The 27,747-nt window shown below is 39.4% G+C and overlaps 1 protein-coding gene across 1 annotated transcript in view; it reads left to right on the top strand.

The window, feature by feature from the left end:
• Positions 1–27,747, top strand: part of b4galt2 (UDP-Gal:betaGlcNAc beta 1,4- galactosyltransferase, polypeptide 2) — a gene marked incomplete in the record, with an annotated part of 149,192 nt that overhangs the window by 99,144 nt on the left and 22,301 nt on the right. The window contains 2 exon segments of the mRNA XM_035671515.1: positions 12,639–12,826; positions 19,311–19,433. Of these exon segments, the coding sequence (XP_035527408.1) occupies positions 12,639–12,826; positions 19,311–19,433 (311 nt within the window).

The raw sequence follows: 27,747 nt of genomic DNA, 5'->3' as shown, positions 1-27,747 counted from the left end.
TGTTGCTGTGCCTCTGTCTGTCTGTCTCCCTCTCTCTCTCTCTCTCTCTCTCCCTCCGTCTTCCTTTATTTCTGTATGTCAGTCTTTTGTTTTGTGTCTTTCTTTTCTGTTTCTGACCCTCTTCCTCTTTGGCTTCTGCTGTCACATTGATATATCCGGTTCAGTGCTAGTCACTCTTTCCTCCCTCTTCTCTCTCTCTCTGAAGATGCTGTCATGTCAGGGCGCTGCTAACTGTACTCTGGTTTGTCACTCTGGTCCAATACCACAAAGTATTATCTCTGTATCGAAATCCTGACTTCAAGGCAGCTAAAATGTACTCAGAGCCTATAGATCCCCTCCAGACATATATTTAGACGGATATGCAAAAAGTCTGCTTGGAAATATAATAATAATAAACAAAAAAGTATAATTTCCACATTAATGTGCACTTGTGGCTTCAAGTTTCTGCATCACATGTTGCACACTGGACTCTGCACATACACAGTTCTGTACAGTGAAACTCAAACTATCAACTGTAGGAACAAGAAGAGTGGAGTGGAGGAGGGTTTTAGGACCTAGGATGGTAATGCAAACACAGCAGGGACATATAATGTAAAGATAATACCATAATCTTCCCATTGGGACATTATTACACAGACCATTATTTTAACTTCTGGCTGAAGTTTTGGGAAATGTGTATAAAAATTACATCTAGAGTATCTGCATTTGATGCAATGATGCAGCCATAAAAATATGAGTTTGTATATTATTTTAAGAAATTAATTGAGAAATTGTTAAAGAATATAATAACCATATATTAATGTCTGTTTTTGGCTAAATTAAGGAAGGAAGGAAGGAAATTTGTTGATTTGTATACTATAAAAGGTCCTGTGTGTATGGATCTATTAGCAGAAATGGAATGTAATACGCATAACTATGTTTTCATTGTATAATTATTTAATAAGAACCATTATGTTTTATTACCTTAGAAGGAACCTTTTTTTTATCTATAGACACTGGGGGTCACCTTCCATTGAGGCCGCCATGTTGAATCGCCATGTTTCTACAGTAGCCGAGAGCAGACAAACCAAACACTGGCTCTAGACAGGGACTTTCACTTTCAATGTTGTTCAACATTTTGGTTCCCTGTCTTAAAATATGTCGTAATGTTTATGTATTGATATTTAATTCTGTAGTATGAATTGGAGATAGTGGTTTAGATTGTATTCAAAGTTTGTATAAATGAGACTTTTGTTCTTGAAATCACTGAGTCGTCTGTGTGAATCAGGGCAGCACAGTAAATCATACTGTATGCTGAGATTTTAATTTTCAGTGTTATTTCAGCTTTGGTCTCTTGAGACTGTTTGGCCTTTCCACTGAACCTTTTGAATCAGTAAAACCTTTAATTAGGAATAAAACCATTAAATTTACTGTGTGTGTCAGTGTATCATATAGAGGGCAGAATAATTGTGATTTCCCTCACTCCCTTTACACTTAATATTAAATGTTAATATTTTCAGCTGTTTTAATTCAGCACTGACTCTCCACACAATAACCAGAAATGAAAAGGAACATTGTGGACTGTTTTTATTTCCATACGGAGATCTCGGTCCAGATCCTTGCAATAAAACAAAAGTTACATTACAGTTTATATTGGTGAGTGCTGTCCTGTACTTATTTACTCACAACAAATTACTTGCTTCATTGTTTCAGTGCTGCAGAGTAGCATATCACCACTGGCTGTTGTGTTGATGTTGCCCTGACCCGCGTCTATCGACTACACTGAGCAGGAAAATGGTAATTGAATTGCCCATCGTGGCCCGGCCTTCCGCTTTATTTGGGAGCTCCTTTGCGTCCGGACTGCCAGAAAGTCATTACAGCAAATTAGTTATTCTGGCCCCATGCCAACCCCGTCACGATCTTCCCTCCTCACTCTTTGTGGTCTGTGCCAAGCTCTCATAAAGCAGGAAATACGCTGCTGCGAAAAATGATTGAAGACTGTAAGGTTATGAATTAGATATACATAGCCTGGCATGTGTTTGTGTTTGTGTGTGTTTGTGTGTGCATGGTTGACTGCGGTATCTAATCAAGCTTTGATGAGCCTCCTGTTTCCCAGGTGGCAGTGGAATGAAGGGATCATCATCTTTTATTAAGAACGCATGGCCGAGTGCATTTAGTCACAAATGTTCACACAGGCTCCAATGAATGCAATAGCTCTCTTTTCTCCTTTTCTCATTCATGTATTTCAGTTTTTGTTTTTAAGAAGGTTTTTTTGGGGGTATTTTTGTGACAGCAAAGGCAGACAGGAAATCGGAAATTGCTCCGATACTGCCGAAAATGCTTGGATCGGTATCGGAGCTAACTGAAGTCCAGGGCACCGATCCGATTACCACGTAATTTATTAAATTAGTAATCCGATATGGTTACTGGTTAAGCTCCTTACAGCTCTGGTACAGTTTTTCCTCGCCGCTCTTAAAACAGTGGCGCTGTGCTGCAACCTGGCCAGCTGCTGTTTTAGGAGGGACGAGGAGGAATTGTCAGCTGAAAGAGACACCACAGACCACGTGTGTCAGAGACGGTTGACGCGAGGATTTGGGCTATCTAAAGTAGACACTTATCAGTGTCGGCGTGTGGCAATATTTTCAACTAGGAATCTCCCAAGTAGACTGCGACATGGTATTGTAAGTTGCTGTTTGCACTACTGTTTTTCTTACTGTTTTATTTAAAAATAAATGGGCTTTGATTTGCTGTATTTATTCATGTTTTACAAAGAGTTCTAACCTGAGCCAGGCCTTACCACAATGATAATCATATCACAGTCATGCAGGCGTAGTATGATATTTTTTTTATAACATATAATTTTTTTGGTATCGGATCGGTACTCGGGATCGGCCAATACCCACAGGAAAAGTATCGGAATCGGTATCGGGAGGGAAAAAATGGTATCGGAACAACGCTGTAACCACTCGGCTACCAAGGCCACTATTACCTTAGTTACTGTTGCTACCATGTCAAGCATTTTGTTCATGGATATAAATAAACCGTATTGTTCTTGTTTTGCCATGCAAAGCTATAGTGCTAGTACTATAGGTATGGTAAGGACAAATGTAAGATCAGACTGTTATTTCGAGGACTAGCTGATGTGTTTTTTAACACTGTCTTGGATATTTTTTGGTGCAGTTGCTGGAGGGCAAACTTCCTCAAATCCAGTAAATAGCAGGACAGAGCTGCTAACGTTAGCCTAAACTCTGATGGCATCCAATGACCAGCTTCTGTACAGTGTAGAAATACAACACAGTGGCTGACTAGTCATGAACTGTGCTTTATTTTAACATAATCTGTATTCCCATAAACTAATGTAGTTAATAATGTGCTCCTTGGCCTAGAAAGCTAGTTAGCTGGACATGGCAATGATTGCAGCTTACTTGAGCAGATAAACACACTTTTTAATTCATCTGTATGCTTTTTCTCTTATGCTATTGATTTTTGGAAACAAAGACACTACCCTCCACATTCTTTAAAAAGCCAAGTATTTGTCTTACTACATCCTTAGCACACCTCTTACATAGCAGAAAAATCCAAAAGCTGACAGACCTCGGTTCGCTACGATTGCTAAGCTATGATTTTACAATTGTTGTTTTCTGGAGTACAGTTCCTTTTTCTTCTTAACACATATGCTCATGTGCACACACAGTAAGCTAACACACACAGACACGCATTTAACTCAATCTCCATTAAGTGAGATAAGGTGAAATCTCTCTGCCTCTCCTGTGGTCCCTCTTTCCCTGCGCTGACTGACTGGCCAAATGATAGGATGAGAGGCCCCACCTCTGCCTATCTGCAGGACACTGATAAATCCTGACACACACACACACACACACACACACACACGGACACTCCAAATTTGTGCACAGACATACACACATTACATTCAAACACACACACACACACACACACAGACTTGCCGTGTGGTGACAATCATTCAGGAGGCAGGTCACTGGCTGGGCCTTAATCCATCTCCATGGCAACAGTTCAGGTATGTTGTGTGTGTGTGTGCGTACGGTCACCAGACATGAGAGACAGTTGCATGTTGGTCTTCATCACACACACATGCTCACACACACACTCACAGAGGGAGCAGCAGCAATGGATTTATCTGGTGATACTCAGATATGGCTGATAGGGTTAATTGGTTTTCAGAGGGCATGTTGAGAAAGAGAGACTGACACTGACCAGATTACTGCAGAGACACCAGGGAAGTACTGCCAGAGACAGAAAGAGCAAGAAGCATGAGAGGAGCACAGAGAAAATAAATGTAAGTGATGACATGAGAGCAGGAAGTGCAGGGAGGGAGGGGAAGTGGAAGAAGATTTACCTTTCACCTTGGGAGTGGAGCAGTCATAAGTGAAAAAATAAAGGCTAGGATGAAACAACAAATGTATATTTCCCTTAATTTATTTATTTGTTTTTGTGTCCCCAAAGGCCTTTTAAACTAATTTTCCCACCTCTTAATTTGAATTTGGATGAAAAGGGTTTAAATTAGAGCCAGGCCTTTATGTGGTATCAGCACATATGTTGGACAATAAAAAGCAAGACATTTCAGTGCAGAAAGGCCAAAAGATGTGTTTGACATAGTTGACAAAACCTCAATGTCCATTTAGTTCTGGACCTTTAGATCATATCAGATGATCCTCAGCAGTTTTCCCAGATGTAGTGGAATTGTAGGTGTATTTCAGTCAGATCAGGTGATATGATTGAAAAGATTGAAGGTAAGATTTGTTGACTGCTGTGTCAAGGGACGCCCGGTGGGAGTGCCTTTTTCTTCTAAAGATGACAATCTTTACTCAAACTTTTAAACAAATTCCTCTTACAATGGCAGTGGGGATTCCACCGACAGTGAGCAACAACAGGAGGTCAAAGAGGGCATGACAAATAACTGTTCGAATGCTGAATAAATAAATAGTGGCTGCCACCGACCTGGGTTAGAGTGGTTTTACTGTGAGTGGGTTTTAGGATTAATGTTACCTTCCACGGAGTCCCCTTGCTCTTCCCAACAGGGTTAAAAGACAAAAACCTTAAAGCACCAACAAGGTACATTCTTATTGATTATGTTTGGTGATTCTGGCAGCCCCTGTGTACAAAAGCGGTAGTTTTTCCGCCGCCTCTTTTAATTGATTTCAAGGGTAATCCGACCAGGTGGCAGGCATTAAGAATAACTATGTAGAAATGGCCAATCTTCTCGCTTCTTCTTTTCTTGTGTGCTTATAGGTCATATAGAGGAATCAGTATTACATTGAGACTGTTTCACAAGCAGTTAAAAACTATATTCTGATGATTCCTCCCTTTAAAACATTTCTCTTGTCATATTCAAAAATGACTCATGTTATATCTAGAAGTGCAAAATCAGGGGCAACTGGATTTGCTCCGATCCTTGAAGATGTTTTGCCTCATCCAAAGCCCTTTGAATGCTTCTTCAGCTACTCTCAAGGTGTTAAAAAATGACTCTACAGAGTTTAAATGACTTCCCACCAGTCATTCAGCACTGAAGACGCCTTTTGGATGAGAATCTAAATGTCTTCAAGGATCTGGCAAGACCAGTTTATAGCTCAGGTTTTCCAGACATAACCAAAATGCACACATCTTTGCTTTGCTGTGAAAGGGACTTCCATTACATTCGACAGGTGTGTGCCAAGGGATTGCTAACACTCAGGAAACCTTTTTGAAAGAGCACATTGAGCCTTTAAGACAGCTGAGATATCAGTGTCATGAATATTTCAGAAGAACTCTGAAAATCTGAGGGCAGTTGTTTTTTTTTAGTCAGTTTTATCTTCTGGCTCGTTGAGATGGTTCATTATCGATTTCACTGAAGATGATAACCAGCTCCAGATGGTCCAAATCTCATTTCCAAATCCACCATTTCTTTTAGCCGTGCCTTGCCTCATACACCCTGTTGAACACATTACAGGGACCTGCCAGCAACCACAACAGAGAGTGTTACAGCCACAGTTTCCTGCTGTCAGCCACTGAGCCTCTGCAGTGGAGCAACTGGACACCTTGATGGCAGACGATGAGTGCTCTCCACTCAATTACTCCACCTGTATTTTCCCAGGCAGCCAGTGATTCACCTCAGCGGTTTTCCAGTCAGAGGTCTCCTTTCCCAGCTGCTGCCTGCTCTTAATCCCAGTTATCAACCACCCACGATGTACTGGGTATCGGTCATCTGTGCTGGTGCAGAAGCTTGTCTGTAATATTGTGTATCTGGACATCCTTCTTTTTAAAGCTGCTTTAATTACCATTTTTTTCTATTGACTATAGGTCAGATGCGTAAGGTGTCGCTCATAGTGGCAAATGCATTGAATTTCCTCTGACTCTGCAGTTCCCCTCAGCTCTACGGTGCATTTTAGTATCTTTCAGCTCATTGTTTTTGTATGACAACTAAACTGTTTATACACACAGTTCTAATCAACATCATTTTCAACCGAATCAGGTAGCAGCTGATGAACCAGCTGTACGCTACCTGCTGGCTCCAAACAGCAGACAGACAAAGTTAGCGACTAAATGGTGAACATAGTGGAGCGTTTAGCAGAGAAACAGTCAGATATTTATCACAGAAGTTGGTAGAGACCAAACCAGAGCTCAAAGGAGAGTGAATCCTAGACTAAGATGGACTCTAAATGAATGAATGTTTGTTGTCTGTCTGTCTGATGAATGTGTAAATAGTCAACTGTTTGTTAGCACTTTCACCATATCAACTTAAGTATAAGCTAACAATATTCTAGTGTTGTGTTTACAACATGTGACCGCGACACTCACCATATTCAGCGCCAGTGTTTGGTTTGTCCATTCTGAGCTTCTGCAGAAACATGGCGGTTTACAGTTCACAGAAGTTAAAAGGTGATAAAGTTAATAATCAATTGCGATCAAGATTTTTTGATGCACTTATTGTTAGTCACTTTGGACAAAAGCCTCAGCCAAAAGGGTGTAATTTCATTCGATGTAAAATATCAGCTCACCATGATTTCTATTATTTAAATGCCAGTTACTGCACAATGAACTAATGAAAGCCTGTAGTTGGGAGACTATTGTCTGAAATTAAAGCTGCGACCAACATTTAATTTACCTAGTGTTCCTGCAATGCGAGGCACCTTGCAAAAGGAAATCTGTCATTGTGAGGGGGACCTGCTTGGTTAAAGAATTAACAAATGTGGGGAAGTTACAGAAGTAAAGTAAGAGTCTGTGCAGAACACTGAATTGAGGGTTGAGGTGCTGGATGATGCAGCTAGTTGAAAGTCTGTCTCAGGATAATTTTTCATGATATTTTTTCCAAATATCTGTCAGTTTGAGGAGGCAGAGCTCTAACTCATAGAAACCATGTTTGTGACACACACATACTTGTCACACTTGTCACTCTTGTCATTAAACTCACTTATACGAGACTTATATAAGACCGTATGCTCACATGCATATGCACACTGTATTATGCCTGATAAAAAATTAATGGAGCAGAAATGTCCTTGAAAGTTAAAAGATGCCTGTGAAATTGCAAATGAGGAGCCAGAAATCGCCCTCTGCTAAATTGGAGTACCCTTTCTGCATTTCACCCTGTCAACATGTAATTTGTTGATTTGTCAAAAATTCACACATGAGTGGTTTTACTGTTCCCTGTGGGCCTGTGTAGGCAAACTGTGGCAGAACAGTCCCCTTCCAGTGCATTGTAAGTGAGAAAAAATTAGAAAAAACATTTGGTCAGGAAACAACAGACCTAAAGCAGGAGGTGGGGGGAGCAAAATGCAGCCGGCAGCTGGGGAAAATGCAGAGTCCACAGAAAACACTGCGTCAACAAAATAAAACAACCAATATTGAAAAAACTCAACAATGGAGCGGTCGGAGATGGACTGGTTTTAGCACAGAGGAACTGCACCATCCTCTTCAACGTGGCCTGTGGCCAGTTTATATTGTGAAATGATTGTTGCATCTTGTGGACGTACATTTGAAATACAACACTTCTTACATATCACATATCAATATTCAGTCAAATAGTTACATGAAATTACCCCAAAAATGAACAAAATGCAGTAAAAAATCTGATCAAGGTATCACAAATTAATGCACACACTCACATACCATTATATCAATCAATCCCATTGCCTCTGTATACTCCACTTAAACTGGACAGGCACAGTATAATGGGTGTCAGTTTACCTCACATCCTGCAACTGATGTGAACTCTCTTATGGCAAGAAGTGATTTGGAAAGATGTAAAGCGCCATAAAGCCGAGATGCTGGGAGGTTCACACGCAGACGTCTTATTAAAAAATAATGATCTAAATTTAAAAAATAATATACACTGGCCGCAATAATGCTTAATGAGGTTAGGAGCACAAAAAGAGGGCTTGGTTTTTGTAAAAATATATTTGCTCATCTGCAGGGAGCTACACAGCAGAGACTGTCTTTCTTTCTGCCTCCCTGACTCATTGTTTCTGTCTCTCAAACACACAAACAAATGCAAGAAAATTAGAATCTGTGTTTATATTGATTGTCACTTGCAGCACAATAGAGCGACTTCTGAGATGAAACTTTTTGAACTTTTTGCAGAGACATGAGGTAGTTCTTGTGAAAGGCATTTATAAATTATACAACCAATGCAAAAGCCACAATAAGAAAAAGTGTCTTATTATAAAATGTCAAAATGTGCATAACTTTTTGACACTTTTTAAAGAAGACTAAATTCAATATTTGAGATATAATTTAACATAAGATTTTATTGTGCAAAGGCTCATTACTTTAATAGTTTAGATTATTGTCATTTTACTCCACAACTATTATTTATATTTTGTCCCAAGAATCACTGAATATTGTTTTACTTCTGTGAAATAGTTGCTTCTTTTAAAGATTTATTCAACTTCTAGCTGATCTTGCTTTACTTAGTTTCTGGGCTGATTTTGGTCATATTTTGCTCTCCTATCCTCATATGATGTTGTTCCAACCTATTGAACCGACTGTTGGAGCCCTAGTGGATTTGTGACAATAGATTTTTTGTTACCTGCACAGGGGATTATGCTCTCAAATCTCAGGTATTAGTGGGTTTACCAGGGAGATTACGCATTGTACTTGATTCACGGTCAGTCCAAACAGATAATGCACCAGTATGGAAGCAAGTGTACCTCCAAAAAAACAAAAAACAAAAGAAAGAAGTGTGTCCTGAACAGTAGTAAGGACAGTCAGCAGATGCATTAATCATCTCGCAGATTTTCGGTGTTGTCAAAACTGGGTGGTTTTCCCTAATGGCCAAGGAATACGTGACTGCAGCAAATTTGTAACAGTGGTTCATTGTTCTGCTACATACTGTAGATATTAAGGCATTCATCCAATAGGGAAGTACTTTTTTATGATATGAGGAATGAAGCTTCAAACTGGGACCCAGTCTCATTTACATAAACAAATTTAATCTTGTCATGTGGGGCCCCTCACATTTATACAGATTTTGCATTAGGACTTAACAGTACTACACTAGTCAGATTTGCATGAAAGTCTACATTACAGTCATGATAACTAAAAAAGTAAATTTTCCAGTGTAAATATAATAGATTTCTCTTCAGTTCACTATACTGATATTGTCTATCAGGAATAACAGTGAATGAATGAAGATTTTATTTTTGTGTACATACAACTGCAGCCAGCCAACAGTTGCTTACAAGACACCACCAAACCAAGTCCTAAAATAAAGAGCAATTTCAATCATTTTCACAATAAGTTTTTCAGACCTTCATGTCTGTACTTATGTGGTATAGAGCACAACTAATAAATACTTTCATCACCAATTCATCTACGGATTGTTTTCTTGTTTAACTGAAACATTATTTGGTTTATAAAATGGCAAAAAATGCTGATTTCTCAGAACCCAATGTGACATATTCAGATTGCTTGTTTTGTATGACAAACAGTCCAAAAGCCCCAAATATTCTGTTTAATATCACATAGGAAAGTAAATAAGAAGGGCATTTTGGAAAAAAAAATGCTTTTTAAGTGATTTAAGGGATTAATTTATCATCAAAATACATTATTGACTATTTGTTTCAGCTCTTATGTAAAGGTTTTTACTTCCATTCTACGATCTGTTCACTCATTTTGTAATTAAATTCACCATTTCTCTGTCCTTTGCTTTTTCAGACAATGGGCAGAGGAACTCACTGACCCAAGTAGGGCTTCAGATGTTGTGGCGGCTGACACTACAATGCATATAAAGATTGTACTTGCACTTGCTTTGGGACATGAGGCCATTTGTACTAAAATAAATGAAACAGTTATACAGTAAGTGAATAAAAGTGTTTCCTGAGGGGAAATAGTCTTGATGACTCTCTGTTAATGCATGTTCCAGGTACTGACAGTACAAAGGGTTTGAATTTTTATCTCATATCTCTGTCTCTCCCTATCCCCTTCCTTGGCTTCCTCTCTGCACTTGTCATAAAAGGCAGACTAAATTCAGAGAATGTTCGGAGAAGATGGACTGTCAACGTGCGTCACAAAATTGTCTGCCAAAGAGTGTCAAGTTGCACAGTAGCTTCGCTTTTTGCTCACTGACCTCCCTGCAGCTTCACTTGGATTGGACTTGGATTTTTACGAAGCCAAGCTGTTGCACAAGGGCTCTGCAGAAAGAGACATACAGTACCCTGTGCATTATTGAATTTATAACTGTCATATATATTAACCTTGACGATTTTACACCGCTGTGCTGCTCGGCAAGAATGCATTTATCTTAGCCAAAGTTTTGAACCTGGGCCATGCAGAGACTGAAAAACAGATGTATTTCACTGCAGCATCCATCTCTCTTGGGGTCAATACACACATCAGTTCATACTGCATATAGAGATAAATGCAGACCAGCACTACAGACACTAAATAATGATGTTCAATAAGGCACTAAAACCGAAGCATAACCTTAGCTGGCGATGACGTGTTCAAGGAAAATTCTGGTATTTTTCAACCTGGGTGTGTTGTAAAAGTTGTGGCGGTTCTGAACCCACTTACACGCTGTCACTTAATGCGTCTTGTGTGGACAGCTATTAGATATTGTAAAATAATGTGACACTGAAGCTGTCATTCTCCGTGCCTCATTAAAGCGACGGGTTAAAGGGGCTCAAACAGAAGACATAACAAGCTGTTGTAGCATTTATCTGATCTCTGATCAGTTTAACCACTGAATGATCTGTATGGATGAGAGAGCAATTGATCTGTATGGGTGAGGGTATGTGAGTGTGTTTAGTATGTGAGTATGTGAGTATGTGATCGTTTTTACAGTCTGTGTTTGCTATAGGTATCTGCTTCCAGGGCAAACAGCGAGCTTGGTTAGCTGGCTGGAATACTTCCTTTTCATCTGCAGTAATAAAAAACATTTATTTGCATATCTTTTCATATATATAGCAGGATTCTACTTCAACAGAGGTAAACATATGAGAAAAAATGGTTGAAAAATTAAATTTAAGGTGTTAAACTTAAGCCAGGCAGTGGCTCAGAAGCAGACGTGTTTCAGTTTCAGGCAGCTGATCTTTTCTTGGGGTCAGTAAATACATCAGTTCACACTGAATTAATTCAGAAAAAACACCTTTGATGTGAGCCTGACCTCATTTGGTTTGGTCTAACTAATTTTCTCTTTGTTTATGACAACAGTGCCTGTAGCAGTTAAGCATTAGGTTGTGATTACCACACATAAACACGTAAAAACCCAATTCATAATTGCAACAGTGCTCAAACCCATTCATTCCCAGAGACTGGGTCACGAACCAAACTTGGGTCGCTGGAGATTTTATTTGGGTCACAAATACATTTGTAGAATTTTTTCTTATTTTTTCTCATGTATAAAGTATTTAAAATGTGTGCATTGTTTTATTGATGAAGTAAAAACGAGAGCCTCAACTCTTCCTATATGCACATATTTTGTCTCATAAAGTGAGCGCATATTCTGTTTGTTTTACTAAGAGAAACCTCAGTTAACCTCAATGCATTGATTTTGTTTAATTTATGGGAAATAAAAACATTCAGATGGCCAGATACAGTAACTCCGCTTGAATGCATTAATTAGGTCTTATAAAGTAACGTGTTTTTCATAACACATTCATAAAACAAAGTTGTGATTTATCAAACGTATATCTCTTCAAAATGGCTGCTTTACCTGTTCAAGAAAATATGACAGGATACAGAAATGGCAGTAAAAATGGTCAGGAACGTTTATTTATGTGCAAATTTGCTCTTCTTACTGTGAATTGGGTCGCCACGGTTTGTCATTTTTAAAAAGTGGGTCCCCAGAAAAAAAGTTTGGGCAACTGCTAATACTAAAGTATTTAAGTATAATAAATAGCATGGTTTGTATGTTTTCAATGCTCTCTCTTTACCTCTTGTATTAGTCTCCATTTAACCTTAGGCTATCACAGTTTTTAATCTTTTACATTATAAAAAGATTAAAAAAAGAAAAGAGACACAGAGTTATGGTATCTGTTATCTAGTTAATTAAAATGTATGATATCACGTATTTGTGTTTCAGATGACTACCCATTCTTTTTAAACACAGAGCCTTTCAAGCAGATAATGATGAAGCTACGTTATCGCCTTTCTCATCTTTGAAAACAATGAAATAATGTTCTTTGTTGTGTGTTTTCTTGCAGCTGGGTGAGGACACTTTCAACCGTGCCAAGTTGCTGAACGTTGGCTACACAGAGGCTTTGAAGGACGGAGAGTACGACTGCTTCATTTTTAGCGACGTGGACCTGATCCCAATGGACGACCGCAACCTCTACCACTGCTACGACCAGCCAAGACACTTCGCCATCGCCATGGATAAGTTTGGCTTCAGGTGAGGGGATGATTTTCAACATGGCGTGCGAGGGAGCATGTTACCCGAATTTACCTTAATAAGTCTTGACGCTTCGGAACAGTCCAGTTCAGCCTATTTGAATGCAACATAAGGTTACGGTATTTGCCACAGTCTAATTTATAATTTTAGTTTGAGCTTGTCTTTTGTTAAATTATAAATATGTAGAAATATGCAATTGGCTGCCTGACAAAAAAACTTTTTAGATGGCCTGCAGTCTTTGTTCTGACAGACAATTTACAGTATTTAATTTGACTAAATCTCATTATACTTTGAAATCCTTGTCTGAAGCCTAAATTAGCATGAAAATACACCCCAGTTCACCGCCGCCAATTGTTATTTGGTCATACTTCAGTAGTCCTAACAAGAGCACATGATACAAAGCGTAACTAACAAGTCTAGACTACAGCTTGTGAAAAGACCCTTATTAACTTTGAAGTGTTTGAATACAGTACCAACCTGTATGGAGCAAGTTGTTAAGTAATCTACTGCAGTGGCTGGAAGTAGCTGTGCAAGACACCTGTTATTTCTGTGTTTTCTATATATGACATCGGCTTATCAGTAATCAATCATTTGCTGACACTGCATAGACAATTAATCGGTGAATCTAGAAAATAATTAGCAGATCAGTTGAAAACGAAAAACACATTTTAGTTGCATCTCAATAGGCAGAGGGTGGGAAGAAATATACACGTACTGTAGAGTCAGAAATATACACTGACTAGGCTGTAGTCACTGGGGGAAAAAAATTAATTCCAACTTGATTTTGTGTATTCAGCAGCAGATGTCATCAGCAGTCATCCCTGTTTGTGGAAACTCCTTTTTACAGAGAAGTCTCTACGGATTTTAGAGGCAGAAAAACAAACAAAATGTGGAAAAATATAAAAACATAGCTAGACCTAACTAATCAACAATCAGCCATAAAACAGCTAAAACTTTCAAATGTAGCTTTAACCAGCATCATGAACCTTAGACTTCCTTAAGGGAGGAAAAGCAACCAAGGAAACCTGAATAAGGAAATATATTGAAAGAAACCTTTCGTCAGACAGATACTTCCCACCTGGGTGCAGGTGGTGTGCATTGGATGCCAGTTTAAAGTAAAGGATAAAGGGCCGTCCACACCAAGAACAATAAATACAGTATAACAATAACTATAAAGATCATTTTAACTTCACACCAGAACTGTAACGACAATGACAGTTTCCTTGGTAACACCTTCCTAATACCTAATATTAAGAATCATTACCATCCTATAAGGGTCTAATGCAATGGAAACGTTGTTCACTATTCCAGTAAATAGGACGAAACCATAGATACGACTTGGCAACAGGAGATGTTTCTAGTTCCCTCCACTCATGGAGCGCTGAACATGCATTTTTGTTCTTTGGTTGAATATTTCGAATAACGTTTGTTTGTGTGTCTTGATTGTGGCAAAAATAAAAAGTCAAACCAGTCTGTCTGCTGCAGAGCAGAGACAAGCCCTGCAGTGGTCAGGGGTTCTCGACAGTACGCAGTAGCCAGCACCAGCGGGGGCAATGTGGCCTGTTTGTATTGTTGCTGATTCCACTCCCTTAGTACCCCTCTGCCAGTCGATTTGGATGCGAACAGGTACAACACGTTTTCTGGGAGTTGTAAAAGCTCGTAGCCTGCCTGTATTTCTGTTTATCTCACTGTTTTTCATAACAATAAAAGTGGGAAAAAAGAGTCCAGAGAGCAGTGGAAGAATCCTTTGGCCTCAAATGTTCCTCAAACTTCTTCTCACTCAACAACCCTCACTGACAGAGTCCTGCGGTTAGCTCTGTTAGCCAAACAGGTGAACATGTTAGCAAGGGGCAGCAGCTTGCTCCCTGCAGGAAGCTGAAAGCAACTGTGATGATGATGATGATGATGATGATGATGATGATGATAATGGTGGTAGAATATGCTGAGTTCGTACATTTCATGTAGGCTACATTGGATTAATGTCATTTTTGCTGGTTTTGCTGAATGAAAACATCATTGATAAGTTTCATATTGATTATTCGTGATGACAGATCTGTTGTGGCTGTAACTATATGGCATTTTGGGCTATCTGGCCAAAGGTAGCGTTGTTTGCTGCTGCTTCTGTTGACTGCTTGTTCTACTTGGTTATTGTAGTAATGGTAGTACACACATTGCTTGCAGACTTGTAGCCCAGTTTGTTATCATGGTTGGGTTAATTATGTATTGTGTTGGCTATATGACTATATGGCTGTATGGGCATCTAGTATCACTGAATGTGGGATGCTAAATGCTCGCTAGTTTAGTCGATCTTATCTTTTTTATATTTTATCTGAAGTTGTAATTCTAAAATATCAGCAGGACGCTGTTCACGGTGGTAAAATAGCACACCTCATTATAATTCTCATTTCAATTCCCATTTCTTGCTTTTCCATTAGCACTTTTAAGGGCCTACTACAGGTGCTTGGCCCCTCTGCAATGAGACCTCTGCGTTTTTTTAGGAGAAACTACACATCTCACAGCCTGCACTGAATGGTTGGGTCCTGTTTTAGTTGTGCCTTTTTGCATAATGACACCACACCTGCCCTTAATTATCTAAAAGCACTGGAAGCATTGATTAATGGCCTAAACATGGCCAGTGAATGTGACCTACCCATTCAAGAGCTGTCAGTCCACAAGAGTTATCCTACTGCAAACCCTCCGGGGCTCCTGCAGGTCCCTGATATAGTGCTCAATAAGCTAATGCTATCTGGCAACAAATACTATACCAGGTGGTAAGCAGGGTTGTAGCTAACATTTCTTATTAGCAACGAATCAGTAAAGACTTTTAATAGTTTCACCAGAGTTTTTGGCCCCTGAAAAATGAAAGAAAAAGGGGACAAAAGTAAAGCCTGGTGATTTGAGTGACTGGAAGGTCACAGAATTGATTGTAGTTAATTGCTGATGTAAAAATTAGAAAATTTGAAGAAAACGGGTTCCCAAGGTCAAAGAGTCCTGCTAGTTTTAGCATTTAGGAATCTTTCAAATTAAAGGGAAAAAAACTCAGCAAACAAGAAACAAACAAACAAACTAATGAAATAAAATTAGGTTTTGGCATCACGACGCTGACTTGGGGAAGAGAGTAGATTTTGTATTTTAGCTGAGTCATTTCAGGAAGACAACCTTAGCTGCTCTCAAATGTAAAAGCACTGGGAGTTTTTTTTTTTTTGATACATGGTGAAAACATTTGCCAGTGAAAGTCAGGTCACATTAAGTGCTATTCCATTACCTTAGCACCTACAATAGCTCTCTGAGCAGAAAGGGTCACCTTGAGGTCCATTTCACAACACGGCCTAAACATTCCACAAATGATAGTCTGTCAAAAGACCTTATGCAATGTTTAAAATTATCATTATATTATACAGAACCTTTTGGATGTTTAAATGTACTTGTTCCCTTGATAGTCACAGTATAAGTGTGCTAGAGCCAATTTGCAGATTTATGTTAGGTCGTGACCTAATTCTGGCAACTTTGCACTTTTCAGTGGGTCAATATGTACTGTAAATTTTGAGAAAACTAAAGAAAGCAATATGTGAAATGATAAAATTGGCAAAAGGTGGCAGTGCATCAATAAGGGAGGAGAAGAAGTAAATAAAATACCACAAGCAAATTAGTCTCTCCAGGAGCAACTATTGTAAAGAAAATGCTAAAAATATATAAAGCTGTGAAATCAGGCATTTTAGGCCGCAACAATCTCCCCAAAAAAGCCTGCCAACTCCTGGAGGAACAGACAAAGGCTGAATGATGCAGGAAATTAATTCAACTTGTTTGATGGAGTTTAAGGATAGAAAATAAATGTTTCTTCACAATTAGAACATCACCGGTTAAAGCCCCTAAATAACTTGAGTATTTATCTGTAACATTAAATATTCATAACTGAAATGAAGTATTTACATGTTTCCTAGGTAGGGACTTGTCGCGGTAGCCAGCAGCGCTGAATGTGTGTTACGTCCCCCCCATCAAACAGCTATAGTGGATCTATTATGACTCTGCTAGATTGGGTGCTCTCAGTGAACAGGACAGTCAGAATGGGACGAATGCAGCATCAGATTGTGACGGAGGCCAGTTGACAACAGAAAATAAAGTACAGAGATTTTTTTCTACTTGCTTCTTCTGCAATAGGGAAGTGAAAAAGTACCATCTTGTGATGATCCACAGAGAGGGTCTTCCCTGTGTCTGATCTGTGCGTCCTCGGCATGACACAAAGGCCTACAGGTTTATCATGCATCTTATAGAGGGGTTAAAATTAAAAGACGACACAGGTGGCAGAGTTTGTGAAACAACTCTCCCCTCCACTTCGCTAGCTTGGTCTACTCAGAACTTAATATCACATAAATATCACACTTTTCCCAGGAAATAATCAGACAGATATAAAGTTTATGGAGTCACAGCTGTTTGAAATTATATAAGAGTTTTGTTTATTCTCTTTCTAAATTAAATTCAGCTCTCAAAAAAAAACATGCAAACAATTTCTAGTCTCTCTCTCTCTCTCTCATTTCACTCTTCTTCCATTTTGAGCGCACACACACATGCACTCCTTACCATATTGTTGCTAGGAGAACTTGTGCAGAAACATACGGTCTCATTAGTTTCTGCTTGTCATCTTTCAACAGGAGCCGTCATACGTTTGACAACACATGCTGTACAGAATATACACACATGCGCGCACACACACACACACACATACGCATCGCCCTCTGGTTAGACTCCAGGCGCCTGTCATGACACTCGCAGCTGACGTCCGTCCCACTCCAATAGTCTCACGACTTTCGAGGAAAAAATAAAATGCTTGTCCGCCCAATTTTGTCCACTGTCTATGCACACACAAACACACACACATACAATATGCATGGCTGGTACTTTCATGAACAGAACACAAACTCCTCCTCCATCATTTAATTGTCTTGTTCTTCGCTTATATTCATTTTAATTTTGCTGTTATTTTCTATTCCTCTGCTCTCATCTTCTCCTCCTCCATCTACTTCTCTTTTCATCATTCGTTGTCCTCTAAGCTCTAATTTCTCTTTCTCGTGTTTTTTTTTAATTGATCATTCTGGGGTCACAAACATTCATGTTGGGGGTAATTAAATTTAGTGCTGTCTGACATTTTCATTGTAAATGGACAATGCTGCAGGTAGAAAATTTGCCATTAAAGACTTTCTAGCATTCAAGCGAACAAGGTAACTTGGCTTATACGCAACCTGGTGTTAATTCGGCTGCTTATAAGCACCAGAGGCCTGCAGTATGCAGAAATAATATGGCCCCTCTTTATACCCGGTCATTTCATGTGTCTTGAATGGATTATGTATGGTTATGGATTATCCACTTACTATAAAAAGGCACCCATAAATTATCCACTTAAAAACGCATCCAAGACAAGACACATTAAGATCTGATTGCCTAAAACACTTGAAGATGTTATTCAAATGTAAATTCTGCCATCTCTACAAGCCACATGATGCTGCTGTCCGTGATTCATGAACAATTTCAGCTTGACAAGCACTGAAAACAAACACAGGGGCAGTCTTTGCGACACGGTAGCTTGCATCTCAGCCCAGAAATTATTAAATGAGTAATATTATGAACTGTAAACTGACTGGGTAGCAATGTTTATTCGATGTCATGTCAACTGGGGTTGGAGAAAATGTGCCTGTCTCACTGTATGACCAGGGTTATAAAGGAAACAACAAAAGATTGTATAACAAAATGAAAGTTTGCAGTTCTTTCATGCTGTACTTGAAGAAAAAGATAATTCAATTCATAGAATTATGAAATAAGATAATCAGACATCATCCAATAAAGTTGAAAAAATACATATTAAAACAAAGATGTAGGATGTTTAAAGGAGCTACTGCCATGGTAATGAAACATAAGACTACAGTAGTGTGGACAAGGTGATCCTTTTTTTATGTTATGTTTGCTGCATCTAGCATTTTGAAAAAATCTACTGTGTCTTTGTTTAATTACTAATGACAATACCTTCCTATAAAAGCTGTAATCAAATGAAGCCACAGTTAAAATAATGGTAGGTTATTCCAGGGTTGTTGTTGCATCCACATTTCCCATAGATGCTGTTGGATGAATCATTTGTGTGAACATGTCTAAAGTTTTTTTCTGATTTAGGTTTTTACTTTACAGTACTTAAAAGCTTATATCACTTTTCGCCATTGACAAAAGCAGTTCTTCTCTGAAATTCAATTATTTGATACTGAAGATGCAGAGAGTTGAAGCTGCCAGTCTTCCTACTGTGCGAAGGGGTTTTGTTTGCTTAGGCAATTAGAATCTATTTTGCAATAATATATTCATTTAAAATGCTACATATATATCCTTTGAAATGTGATTTCTTCTTGTCACCTGTCCTCAAGTGCTTCCCCTTATAACGTCTCCCTCTTTTCACGTTTTCTCTCTTCCTCTCCTATCCCAACTCTTTCTCTCTGCTCTCCTGCAGGCTGCCCTACGCAGGCTACTTTGGAGGGGTTTCAGGCCTCAGTAAAAAACAGTTTCTGAAGATCAACGGCTTCCCCAATGAGTACTGGGGCTGGGGAGGAGAGGATGACGACATCTACAACAGGTAACGAAAAGATGTTTCATGACCGGCTGGTTCTGATTTCTTTACCAATAAAATATGACATTATCCTGCATAATAGATTTCTTTTTAATTTGCTGTGAGGGAAGTTTTAAAAACCCAAACTACTTAACACATTACTTGTCAAGTAATGCATTTTCCAATGAGTACAGTACACAGTAGCATCTGTCAGGGTTATGTTCGGTAGTCTGTTTGGAATAAAATCCTTGTCAGACCACCAACTGCAACACATGCATACACACTCGCAGTCCCACACACTCATGCGCACACAAATGTGCACAAATTATTTCAGCCTCTACTGGAGATTGTAGCAGTAAAATGTGGTGAGATCAAGTCTCTCAACCGAAAGTGACACTGAAGTTCCTCATGGAGGGGATGATTTATTATAATTGTTCAGAGAAGGAGAATGATTAGCAAATAAATTAACCTTTTGATGCACTTCAGTTCAGTTTTTAATGACTTCCTCAAGCTCACTAATAATATTACTGTGGAAGTGAGCGGATCAAATCCAGGGGAAGAATATCTGTTTGACAGGAAGACAGAAAGATGACTTAAGACTGCTTAAATGCATTGAACCACTTATAAGGCCATTAACTTAATTTATGTTCTACTCAGTTGGTTGTTTGGACTGAAAATTGTTTAATTACCTGGTGAACTTATGATCTGACTATTAAACAAATTATTTAGCGTAGAATTAATGAAACTACCTTTGCTGACATGTTCCCGCGTATTCCCCCTGATAAGCGCTCCGTTACCTCTGTCAGTCACACCGACAAACTGGAAGTGTCTGCTTTAAATTGCTGAAATGAATATTTAAGGTGGCGTAAAGATTATCACAATTGAAGAAATTGTCAGTTGCCGTGTCGAATTAGCTTCAAAAGAAATTTTATTTTAGTCACATAAGCAGATGCATTTGCATTCAAAGAATTGGGCTTGAGTACACTAATTATAAACACGCACACGGCTACAGACTCACACAGCAGGACAGTGCTTCTCAGACAAAATGCATCCTCTGTCTTTATCGTATCTCTGTTCTTTGTTTTTTTTGTCTGTTTGTCTGTTTCTCTGTCTGTGTCCCGCTGTCACTCTCACACTGTGAAGCTTATCTTTCTCCTTTCAGTGTAATAGCATTATAAGACAACTGAAAATAGAGCATCAGAAAATTGGTGTTTTTGAGAATGGACTGTGTCAGTCAGCGCAGTATTCAGGAGATTACAGTTGTTTGTCAGAGTCTGGCAAGATGTGATAAAGGAGATCTGTGTGTGGTTTACTGAATAGTCATTGTGCATGTGTGTGTGTGTGTGTGTTTCTGTGTCTGTGTGTTTGCAATTATGAGTCTAAGGATGACAGATAAAGTTAAACCTCTAACTTTTTTTATTGGATGATAGCTGCAGTCGGCCATTAGATGCTGTGGATTTCCCTCAGGATGTTTTCTGCACTCGAACTGAGCTTTTCTTGTTTCAGCTCTTATGAAATGTGAAGTGACTTGCAGGAACATCATTAAAATCCTAGTTTAAATTAAAAACACCTAAATCGTTCAGACATTGACTTCTGCAACTCAAATTAACATCAGTGTGTAGTGTCCATACTTGCACTCCAAAGGCTACATGTAAACACTGTGAAATGTTCATATTCATCTGCATGAGGTGCAAAATGTCCTGTATTTCCAGCACAGCTACAAAATTAGGAAATCTTCTCATCTGAATCAAAGAGCAAGAGTTTCTTTGTGGCATTTTGTACTTAAAGTGAGACTATGTAATGCAATTTTGCTGAACAGTGGACACTCTGGCCACATGTGGCGGTTACAGGGTAATGGCTAATTGAATTTCCCTTTCATTTCCCAAGATTGTCTGGGGTCAGTTGCTTTAATGATATCATTGGGGCATCCTGGCGGTGCAGAGGTGTAAGATGTCATCTATGTAATAACTGTAGTACACTGTGTTCCTGGATTGAGTTCATCCAGGGAGCATTGGCTCTCCCTCATTTTCTGTCAGCTTATCACTGTATACCACAGGTTTTCAAACTGTGATACACATATTTTTAGATTAAATTCAGTAATTGTGCTCAGAAATCATAGCAAAAAAGATGCTTCTTCATAACTCCAGAACTTGCCTGAGAATTTTTATTTATCTTCTTCTTCTGTATCACAGTAATCCAGGCATAGTTTTCTATACATCAGTGGGCACATAGCATTCTGGAGCTTCTTATAGCTAATTCAGCAAACATTAATGGTGCCAATTTCACACAATGTAAACAATTATAGGCTAAAAAACAGTTTAGGTGTGCCCCAAAGAGTAACTCACTGAATCCATGACAACATTTTAACCAAAAATGGCATCTGTTACATGCTAAAATGTAGTGTAACCACAGGAAACCTCATAAAGCATATAATCTATAATATCTATGCCAAGTTTGCTAACATCAACCACCCTGATCTACTGGTCATAACAGACCAAGTAAGGCTGCAGCTACAAAACCCTTCTGTGTATTCAATTTGACTTTAAGTTTCAGGGATACTCACAGGTCAGTAGCTTCAATAGACCATAATAACCACCCATTATCCCCACCTGTATATTTTAACATTCAACTCTAATCTAAATGTGACAATATCAAAGGCAGAAAACCACCAACCAAAGTAGAACTACAGTCGATGTTGCAGGTTGAGGGAAAAGTTTTCTTTTGCAACTAAAATCAGCCAACATACTTGGGTGCAACAAAGGTGCTCAGCCAACTGTGCTGTGTGTTTGCAACATATTGAGAATACAGATGGACGGTGGTGAGAGAAGTGGGTTGTGCTGCAGGAGTTGTTTGAGGAGTTTATTTGGTAGGATACTTTTTTTTTCAACATGAATCTGGGTCACGGTTGGAGTCCACTGTAAGATGAAGTGAATCCGAGCAGAGTGCGAGTGCCGTGTTTGTTGGTCAAAAGGTTTTTGTTGGACTAAACGCTAAACCTTCAGATAATGAATGCCTTGCTATCATCAACCGTTCTGTAGACAGCTGCCCACAGGCTCAACCAGAGACACTACAAAACAGGGCTTAAATACCGGAAAATATTGGATTTATATTCATCAGGTGGTCAGAAACGCAGGGATTTTGTGTTGTTTTGTAGCCTTTTTTTGTTTATTTGCCTCCAATGCACCTTTAAACGTCACTGTAGCAGCGTGTTTCCTCTGGCGGTAGCCTTTTTGTAAACAACAGAAGCTTTAGACAGAACAACTCAATACCTGAATTATCTTTCTTTCTATACACAGCTCCAATGTATTAAACTATAATTGCACTGTGATGTGTCTTGTGTCAGATATATAACTGTCATATCTCAGTGCAAGAATAAAGTACAATATGAGTTGACCGTAAATCTCGCTCTGTATAAACTAACCCTAACCTTCTTTTCTTCTCTGTTTTTCTCTCCTTGTTGTTTATTACGAACCGAGACGGTAAAACTCCCAGTCAGTCTTCTAATAAATGAAAGAAAAAAACACTGGCAGAAACAAGCAAATAAAGCTGAGCATGAAGGTTTTGACTTGCTTTTCTCTAAGGCTCACACCCCTTCCCACCATCCACCATCCACCATCACTTTTCAGGGCTGGCTTGTTTTTTAAGCCTTTCACGGAGCAATCAAAAGGGAAATGCCCTTGAAAACACACTTGGGCAAGCTATTGGAAAAGATGGTGTGTGGATGTAGCTGAGGCTATCAAAGCAAGCAAAATAGTCTCCTACTCACTTCTCTCAAGTAAAATCTTATAATGAATTTGTGTGGATCCTTTGGTGCAGACTGAAATACCTCAACAACTATGTATTGTCATGTCATGTCATGATATTCATGGTGAAAAAGATGAATGATAGTAACTAATCAGGTCTTTTTTTTATTTTATTTTGTCTAATACTGATTTATAACAAATATTGTTGTGCCTCAACTGTACTTTGTCTATAGTGCTGATTAGCAAATGATAACATGCTAACAAGAGAAACATTAGCTGCTAAATGTCAGCATTGTCATTGTGAGCATGTTAGAATGCTGACTTTAGCATTTAGCTCAAAGCAACGCTGTGCAAAACATACCGGTGGAGCTGTAATCGTGCCCTTTTCCTGTACAGCAGTGGTTGTCAACCTGGGGGTCAGGACCCTTGGGGGTCACAAAATGGATGTAGAGACTAAAACATATTGTAGCAGACAGAATGAGAGAGAGGAAGCAGCTCTCGACAGTGTCAACCCTTTTATGACATTTAACAGAGGGAACAAGAACTCATATACACAATATTGGGTATATACTTTTTTTGTTTTTATACATGTTAACAGGCACACTTATTACTTATACTAGTAATATAACAATGTGTTTCCATCTATCTCGTTTTCTTTTAGGCCTAAAGGAGACGTGTTGACTGTTGACTGTGAAGATGCCATTATTTCAATAAATCTAAAAACACTAATTAAATCCAAAATCTAATTAGTTGTTCTGTCTGCAGGCAAAGTGTTGGTCTTCCTGTGTGAGCGAGTCGGGCTGTGCTTGGTTTTCAATCGGCCACTTTCAACATGGCAGCCCAGCCCAGAAACTTTTACATATTATGGTTAAACAGTCAACTAAAATATGTTTCTGAAAAAATTTGAAGCGAGAAATAGGCAACATAGTAACATAATCTTGATTATCATGATGCGGTACATGATATATCCATCATGTACCGCATGGCCAGATCTCCTGCTCTCCATAGAAAATTAATAGGATCCATCAACTTTACATCAGTCAACGTATTCAGTGTGTCTGTACCATAATGCTTGAACAGTCTCAGGCGGACGGGGGCCGTTGCAAACACCAACCTGATTGTTCTGCGGGGTTGGGACTCTAAAAAGGTGCTGTGGTGACACATTTTCTCCTCAGATATCAATAGAAAAGGTTATTATTCATTTCCTTTTTATATTTAAAGCATCATTCTTATGAGATCTGATGCATGAAACAGTTCTAACAATGAAAGCTGTAGTAGTGTGCAGTGGGGTGGGGTGGAGTAGAGTGTCCAGCTGAGTGAACTAAAGGGTAGTCGGTTTAGTCTCTCACTAAAACGACTAGAAGAGGAGGATGGAAAGATAAAAGAACAGCGGTACAGATCAGAGCTTGTCGCGTCTGTGAAATCTGCACCTTGTTTTTCTCTCTGTCGTTAAAAGGTGGCGGAGTTCGCGGGTTTGAACTGCATAAACAGCCGATGTGTCCATCAGCCTGGTGTCCAGTCGAAAGTGTCCTTGAACACAAGGCTGAACCTCCATCTGCTCGTTCTTTGAAAGCTGCTCTGGAAAAAGCAGCATCGACTAAATGACTAAATTGCTCTTTTTCACCCTACTTCAGCACCCCTCCTTCGTTCCTTTTTTCCCTCTCTTATGCCTCTGTAACTCTCAACATCTCTTCCCTCCAGCGATTTCCTTTTTTATGCTGGTTTTGATGCCACAGACCATGGCACGGCCACTGCCTGAAATGGGTCCTGCTAGTGCAATGCCAAGCCCAGGGGAACTAGCTGTCCCTGCTGCTCAGTGTGGCCCGAGCCTGTGGCGGACAGGACACATGCCACTCACACAACTGCCAGTGCCGCTTGCCCCCTCCCACCCCTGTCTAAAAAAGTTGGTGAATATTACAGAGAGAGAAAGAGAGAGGCTTTCTTTCTCACCATCCTCTCACCCTGTCTGAACATGCATCAGTAGCCTTGGGCAAAGACTGTACCTGTCCCCAGGGCTTCCATGGCAGTCCGGCCTTCAACACACACACACACACGCACGCTCTCTTCTTTCAGTGCTCCCTCTCTTTCTTCCTTGCCCTTTCCCCTTTCCTCCCTCTAAACCTCCCAGCAGTGGCTTCAACAGAGCCTGAGCCAGCATCATGTACACACGCAGCCACACCAGACCAAGAACCGCTCGTTTTTCTGTGAAGCCTTCTTAGTGGTGTACTAGTCAGGTTATTTTGGGCTTAACACTTTGAGATTGCCACATCTTTGATGAGTTCAATCGCAGTTGCAGATGGAGGAAGTCTCCACCCTCAGGTCAGGTCAGCAAAGACTGTCTCATCTCATATTTATACCTATTTTTCTTCTTTTTTATTGATGCTCTTGCATCCCTCATTAAGCCTTGGTTTCTTGTTTGTCTTTGTTTCATAAAACATTTCTGTATGTCTTTCTTGTCTTTTCATTTCATTTAGAACTGTGAACCACTTTGTAAGGTTTGAAAAAAAGCTATAAAGCCCTCTTTAAGCTGTAACCCTGAAAACAAGGGGTGGGTGGATCAATACCTCAAGAAACAACACAACAAATAGTTGTTATCATTACTAGCATCAACATCACTCTTTGTTTCTCTCCTGCTGTTGTATTTTTGTTGCTAATAAAAACTGTCTTGTGTTGGGTACGTGGTTGAATAATAGACAGAGTATTAAAACGGGTTCACTCAGTACAGTGGTAATAAAAATATATTCAGAAATCTATTAATGAGGCCCCTAAACATGATTGTACATCAGCTGCTTTTAATTTAAAAGGTGCTGGTATTGGTATAGGTGATTCTGGCCCTGGTATTTCTTGGTATCAGATAGGAAAATATGTCTGACTTTCCGCCCTCTGGACCCCACAATTGGCCCTAGTTTGCAGAGGTGAGAATGTAGTTTGCCTTGTTTTGGCTTTTTGTCCCACCTTCAAGTGTGACCATTCAGAAAAACTATAAACACTTTAGCCTTTAAACATGGCCGTACTATGTCTCAGCAAGCTAGTTTGTTTTAAGCAACGTTTTAACTGAATTTCGACAGGAGGACAACGCAAATGAATGTTTCCATCCATTGCCGTTATGCAATTATTAAGAGTTTGTTTGTCAAGATTATTTCCAGTCGAGTGCCTTTAAACCACTGCAGAAGAAATGGGTGCAACAAGATGATGTAATTAAACCGGTGACAGTCAAACCTTGAATGGTTAAAAAAAAAAAAGTGTGGCAAGCATCATGGGAATGTCGCATTTACGTTTTGAGGAAGGTCACAGTCTCCTCAAACGCTCCACACAGATCTGATGATTTTGTCAGCGGAAGCTTCACTACATGTTTGAGCTACATGCTTCATAAACCTCACGACTATTACATCAAAAACAATACCACCAATACCGATACCAATCCAGTCAGAACCAGTTTCAAACACGGAATATCTCAAGAACACCTGAGGTTGCTATCTCTACAACTAAACAGCCTGAACCTCTTCTCATGTTAAAGAATAATGTTGCACTGAAATATTCAGCAGATGATTCGACAGTGATTCAGCATTTTGCATATACATTTCAGCAACTTCAGTTGTTTTCTACCACAAAGTCATGAATTTTAATCTGTTTTAAGTACAAAAGCAGAGTGATTCGCCACACCCGCCAGTCACGCACTCTCTAGCAAGCAATAATTCGATCATATCTGCTTGATATGTCTAACATGCTCCCGGGACAAATAAAAGCAAACATTGAACGTGCTTGGCAGGCAGAACAAACAAGCCCCCCGTCCCCATCCCCCTGGGTAAACCGAGAGCAACCGGGCACATTTTCCTTATGAAGTGATACTTTCAATACGACGGTCACAGAACAGACGTCAACATGACACAGTAGAGAGCTCCTCTTTGATATTGGAGTAGAATCGATGTGAAGGTGAAGACGAGGTGACGGAGGGAAGCAGCTGCAGCGAAGAGGAAAAGCAATGTGAATGTGCAGCAGGGATGAGTGTGAAGCAGGTCAGCTGAGTGGTTAGTGTCAATCAATGATCAGATGATATTTTAATTACAAGCTTTAAAAGAGGTTATTATGGATAACAAAAGTAGTCTTTTGGTTGGATCTTGTCGTCAGGGTTGTGCTGAAACATGAGGGTGGTGCTCCTCACTGCTTCACCATTGTTTTCAAATCATAGTGTTGAGTACAAAGGTTCAGAGGAACTCCTAATCCCCAAGACCACTGACCAAGTCCAAAGTTATTATTGATGCTGACCTGAATTTTTCTTCACACATCAGCAGCATCGCCAAAATAACCCTCCATCCTGTCAGGAATATCTCAAAATGATGATGCTCTCTATCCCAGTCAGATTCTGAAGCTCTTGGATGCCTTTGTCACCCGCAGACTACATTACTGGCCAGCTCCAGTTGACTGAAAATGTCTGACTGGGATCAAAAATTTAATAAAGATTTGATCATATCGTTCTGATGCTCAGATATCTCCACTGGCTACCTGTTGTTTACAGAATTTAGACTTTGCTCCTGGTCTGTAAAGGACTTGGTTTGCAGCAAAGGTGGGAGGTAACTACATTTTTACACAAATATCTG

This window comes from Morone saxatilis, unplaced genomic scaffold (genome assembly GCF_004916995.1).
Source record: "Morone saxatilis isolate NCDOM2014 unplaced genomic scaffold, NCSU_SB_2.0 Contig23, whole genome shotgun sequence".
Lineage (NCBI taxonomy): Eukaryota > Metazoa > Chordata > Actinopteri > Moronidae > Morone > Morone saxatilis.
This window is presented reverse-complemented; position numbering and strand designations above follow the sequence as displayed.